At 32.3% G+C, this 5,816-nt stretch overlaps 1 protein-coding gene across 1 annotated transcript; it reads right to left on the bottom strand.

Annotated features, from left to right (window-relative positions):
- Positions 1–241: 241 nt before the first annotated feature.
- Positions 242–3,267, bottom strand: LOC139844351 (uncharacterized). Its single transcript, XM_071834572.1, has 3 exons — positions 3,184–3,267; positions 1,636–1,961; positions 242–1,388 (listed from the first exon to the last, which is right to left on the bottom strand). Exons 2-3 carry the CDS (start codon positions 1,957–1,959, stop codon positions 333–335), a joined length of 1,380 nt encoding a protein of 459 aa, XP_071690673.1. The 5' UTR covers positions 1,960–1,961; positions 3,184–3,267; the 3' UTR covers positions 242–332.
- Between the last annotated feature and the right edge of the window lie 2,549 nt (positions 3,268–5,816).

Genomic DNA, 5,816 nt, shown 5'->3' on the forward strand with positions numbered 1-5,816 from the left:
ACCGTCATTTACCATGACTATAAATACAAAGCTTGAGTTCCATCTGTGGGCAATCAACACTTAGTTCTCATGAACTTCTTTCATCAAATATATCATTACTTGGAGGCTCACAAAAAGACAAACAACCACAGGAACCCCTACACCCCTTAACTCTAACCGAGGTCCATAGATCGAAAGTTAGAGCCCTCATCTTTGTATTCAAGTCAATTTTGGCTTGATCAATACTGCTGCAAATACAGAATTTAAACAAAACAGCATATAACATTAATCAAAAGATCAGTATCGTGTACACATTGTACAAAACATTCCATAACAATCACATATATATAACACTATGCTGCTAATCTTAACTTATGTCCAACCATTCTAACCCAATCCTCAACCTCATCAGCCTGTAATTGCATCCAAGCTTCTCTATAAGTTGCACTTTCACAAAATATAACAAGCGCCATTTTGTGCAACGGGTTTTTAGCACCCCAACCAAGACTGCATAACTTATCTCGACAATCTTTAAACGAAGGTCCATTATTTCCAGTTACAAACAGTTTTAAAGCTTTTGACATGTCGTCTCCTGCAACAGAAATACTTGGATTTTTCAAAGTTTTCGCCTTTTTTGCTGGTCTTTTAGGTTCCGCATGAGCAGACCAATTTTGCTTTGAAGTTGAAGTTTCTTTTGTTCCGTTAATCGCTTCAGTATTTTGTATTGGAATAGGTTCGGCACTTGGATTCTTCAAAGTTTCGGTCTTTCTTGTTGGGCTATCAGGTTCGATACGAGAAGAACAATTTCGCTTTGAAGTTGAAGTATCTTGTGCTCCGTTTATCTCTTCGGTATTTTTGATTAGGAGAGGTTCGGCAGTTGAATTCTCTAAAGTTGTGGCCAATTTTGTTGGGCTTTCGGGTTCAACATGAGAAGAATAATCTTGCTTTGAAGTTGATGTTTCTTTTGTTCCGTTTATCTCTTCGGTATTTTTGATTAAGAGAGGTTCGGGACTTGAATTCTCTAAAGTTATGGTCATTTTTGTTGGGCTTTCGGGTTTGGCATGAGAAGAACAATCTTGCTTTGAAGTTGATGTTTCTTGTGTTCCGTTTATCTCTTCGGTATTTTTGATTAAGAGAGGTTCGGCACTTGAATTCTCTAAACTTATGGCCCTTTTTGTTGGGCTTTCGGGTTCGATATGAGAAGAACAATCTTGCTTTGAAGTTGAAGTTTCTTGTGCTCCATTTATCTCTTCAACATATTTGATTGAGATGGGTTCGGGAGAAAACAAAAACTTTCGTAAAGATGATTCCCCAATTTCATCTTCTATAATTATCCCGTCGTAAAGTTGTGCACAAAGATTAGGAAATAGGAGTGTTGTACTCTTCAATGATTCTACGTATTTGTTTTCCTGCGTTAATCAATATATAAGATATGTAATACTAATACTAATTAACATATACGTTTACAAATTCAACTATACGTTTACATTCGGTTTTGTTGAAACAAAATGTATCAGGGGTAGAACGGGAAAATTGATCACTTCTACCTATCTTACAATAATTTTGGAACAAACAGAAAAGCAAAGACGGACAATAGTTTTCAGATGCAAGGGGTAAATAACAAAATATAAAAGGTATATAGGGTAAAAAGGTTACCTGAATTTCTACTTCCCATTCCTCTTCGGTTAGATTAAACGTATTAGTCACAGGATCATACACATTCTCGTATTTGTTTTTTAACTTTGACCATGCTTTATACTTGGATTTGAGATAGTCGTAATGATTCTTCATTTGTTTTCGATCGACTATGAAATTATGACTACTTTTTAGCTTTTCTGCAACTTTCTTCCATGAAGATGCTTGCATGTATCCATTTACTATTTCCGCAATACATGCTTGCAGAAATGTTTCAACCACCTTTACACTTTTCCAACTAATCCTAAATTTCTTTCGTCTTTGAGATTCACCATTTTGTTCCATACCTAAGAAGTAAAAGAAAACCAACATATTACATTCAAACAAGTAGTTACTTTAAATGCAGTTAAGACACATAATAAAAGGTTTTTTTTTTTTTTTTTTTTTTTTTTTTTTTTTGCATGTTACCTTGAGTGCTAAATTTTCCGTTGGGACGCTATTCTTACCAAGTATTACCTTACATTAACATTTACCAAGAGGTAAACTATTGTTCATTTACTATCTACTATCCTGTACCAAATTATAATTAAAATTCATATGTTTATTAACAAAATGTAAGCTTTTCTACTCTGCCAAAGCGCACTGATAAAACATGCCTGTTCAAACAACAAAACACATATTACAATGTAACGATAATTTGCTATATTGAAATAATGTGCCAGTATAGATATAAAGTATCCAAAATTTTGATGTCCCATCAACAAACTGCTAAGAAAACCATGAATAGTACTCCGTAACAAATAACATACAACCTAGAGCAAGACATTATTAAATTTATATAAGCAATACTTGAGATAGATCAATATATCTATCGCCTTTTCGGTGATCTATTATCAGGGTTGCAGAACTCGGAATCACTCAGCGCGTACTCGGTTAAAACTCGGCCATAACTCGGAAATTCAGTCAAAATGGTCAACACTCGGTCAAAATCCGAGTACTTGGTCGACATCCGAGTACTCCCTAAAAAGTCATAGTTAAGTATTCCCTGAGTAGCATTTTTTGCAGCCTAGTCTATGATCCTTGTTTTATGCAATTTCAATTTAGCAGCATTATAATTTTTTTCCACATATGTAGTTATATCCTACTCCATAGCCATGTTTGCACCATGCCATTGTGGTAGTTAGCAGGCGTTTGGGTCGGGTTCCGTAAGGGAATCGTTTTCGAAAATAATTAGGATGATTAGATAACTAGCTATTTTAACTTTTTAATGATTCAGTATAAGCATAAATTATCATCCAAACTAGATTGTTTCCAACAAAGGGTGTTCTTCAAAATGAAAAAACAAAAAAATAAAAAATAAAATAAAATAAAATAACATCTTTAGTCTTATATAAGCATGATTCATCAGTTAGGCTCTTAGTTTACATGATTCCACAGTGTAATAAAGGAAAATAATTAATTATATCGGAACAGATATATATTCATGTTCCAAACAACAATAGGTGTAAAATTACTATTATTACAATAATAATTAAGTAAATATAGGTAATATACGAATCGATTGTATACCTCGTTCGATTTAAGGGATGAAACTGGTAATCTCCGAGTGTTCTAATTTAATCAGAAAATAAACCCTAGAAGAGGAAACAAAAAAGATACCCAAATTGAAAAGAAGTCCGTGCGTTAGTTTTTCTGATTTTAAAATTTTAATTTTAATTAAATTAAAATTAAAATTAAAATTAGAATGAATTAGTCAATTAATTAGATTAAATTAATAAATTAATTGATTCTATATTACTGTAAGGTTGAAAATTAGCTATACGGGGATTAATCGGTCGGGATTTTAAAATGATTAATCGGTAATTCGAAGATTACTCGGGGATTAATCGGATTGTAATTTATACAATTAATTAATAAATTATAGAAATTATATGTGTAAATATAGAAAAGAAAAATCATATTCATAAACATAAATTTTAACAAAATTGTTTAATATTGTTCACTTTATTAAAAAAAACTCTAAAATATTAATTTAAATTAATGTTAAAATGTTGATCAATTTCGACTTTAATCGATTTTGATTACCAAATTCGATTTTGATTACAAGCCATCCCCTCCCTTAGCGTAGTGAGATATGCCGCCCATTGCCTTCAGAATTGTCGTTGCCAGAAAAAGTTGTCCCAGGAACCTAGGGTCGCCCCTAAAGTTGCGGAGCTAGCTAAAAGTGTTATTTGTAGGGTCTTGAGGAAGTAGTATATATGTCTACGAACATGAAAATTAATTATATGTTTGCATCTATTTTTTTATATATTTATATATGTATATACGTATTTAATTTCGAGACATAACAGATATATATACAGTAACTCGTAATCCACAAATTATGAGTATTCAAATTTCATTAATTTACCCATCATTAAGCAGATGAATCCGATAGATATCCACTTAATCACTGTTATTGTCATACCTAGTGTGTCATTTTGGTACAGAAAAAGATTTAACTTAATGAATGATTTTTACGATTTGTGGGTATAGTTAGTATAATTTTACCACACACATAATTTAAATATAAAACATGTCACGATTCAGGTCTTTACTATTATCGAAACGAATTTTAAAGTTTATCCATGCAAATAAAATCAAAGAAAGTGCACAAAGTAACATGGTCAAACAACCCATTGTTCTTTGATAGACCTTGCTGTTAATTTATCCTTCTTTTGTAGTATATGTAGTTGTTTACGAGAATGCGACAAATTAACTTATATAATGTACACTCTTTCATGGTTTCAAAAACAAACTCAAGACTAGGAGCAATACACATCGAGATTTAAGATATATTTGACATCATATATGGCCGAGTTAAATCACATTGTCGTTGTATTATCGATTTTGGTTGTCGTGCTACATCCAACCACCACCATAGCAACACCGTATATTGTGGGAGATGACTATGCTTAGACCATCGACTACGACTATCAAGCTTGGGCAGAAGATAAAGTGTTTTATGTTGGTGACCATCTAGGTAAATAATTTTAACATTGTTGTTTTTAAGGTTCTATTTTGAAATGCTAAAACATCTTATGTTGCTATATTTACAGAGTTGGTTTATCAAAACTACACACATAACCTATATCAAGTGAGCGCAACTGCGTTTGATGATTGCGATATTACAAACCGCAACATTATTCCCATTCTGGATATGATGTGATAGGCTTAACCCAAGAGGGCACATTTTATTTTATTTGTGGTACACCAGGACATTGTTCTAATTATAACCAAAAGTTGACAATCGATGTCAATAATGCTTGATGACGAGTTACATGAGTTGATGCTAAATTCCAAGGTTATTATTGTAAACAAGTAATAGAACGGATGTTAAGTAAACAGTTGTATGTGTTGTGTAATAACAGATTCTTCTTCTTTATAACATACATTTCCATGTTTGGTAGTACACAACTATCATGTTATGGACATGTGTGACTATAATGGTTTTGCTTCTTTAGGTTCATGTTGTTCTTGAATTTATACTTTATTGGGGAGAAGAGTTTTTTATTTTTATTTTTTATTTTTTTTATGAAATACAAACTATAACGACCGTGATAATTTTGCCTTTTTTACAGTTCAAGTGTGCAGAGCACACTTATGTGGGCAGAGCGCACCCATTCCCAAGGTTGTCGTCATAAAAATTATAACGTCCATTCTTTTAAATTCGAGAATCAGGCGAGAAAGAGGATTGGCCGGGAGACGGTTGGCGGTAATTTAGAAAATGTTTCGCCATAGTTTGTTATCTTCCTTTCGAGTGTAGTTTGAGGTGTTCTTCGGTTTATTTGTATGTAGTTTGCTTCTTGGAATCAGTCACAGAGGATTTTTTTTGTGTGTGGTTAATTCCTTGTTATACTAGATTTGTTTTTCGGTTTGCTAGATATGTCAGGAGAGACTCGGTTATATATAATTTATTTTATTTGTTTTTGTAGTTTTCTAGGTTCGAGTCTTGTCCCGTCTCTCGCTTTTGTATCTTTCGGTTGTCAACGTTTTCTTTTTTAAAATGTTCACGTTTCTACATGATTTATCGTAGTTTTAGCAAGCACAAAAAAAAAAAAAAAAAAAAAAAAAGTTATTTCATTTTTTATTTCAATAAAATTTATATTTTCACATTTAACATTTTCATGATTTTTATCGTGTCAATCACGTTGAAACCCTAG

Source organism: Rutidosis leptorrhynchoides, chromosome 4 (genome assembly GCF_046630445.1).
Source record: "Rutidosis leptorrhynchoides isolate AG116_Rl617_1_P2 chromosome 4, CSIRO_AGI_Rlap_v1, whole genome shotgun sequence".
In the NCBI taxonomy this organism is placed as follows: domain Eukaryota; kingdom Viridiplantae; phylum Streptophyta; class Magnoliopsida; order Asterales; family Asteraceae; genus Rutidosis; species Rutidosis leptorrhynchoides.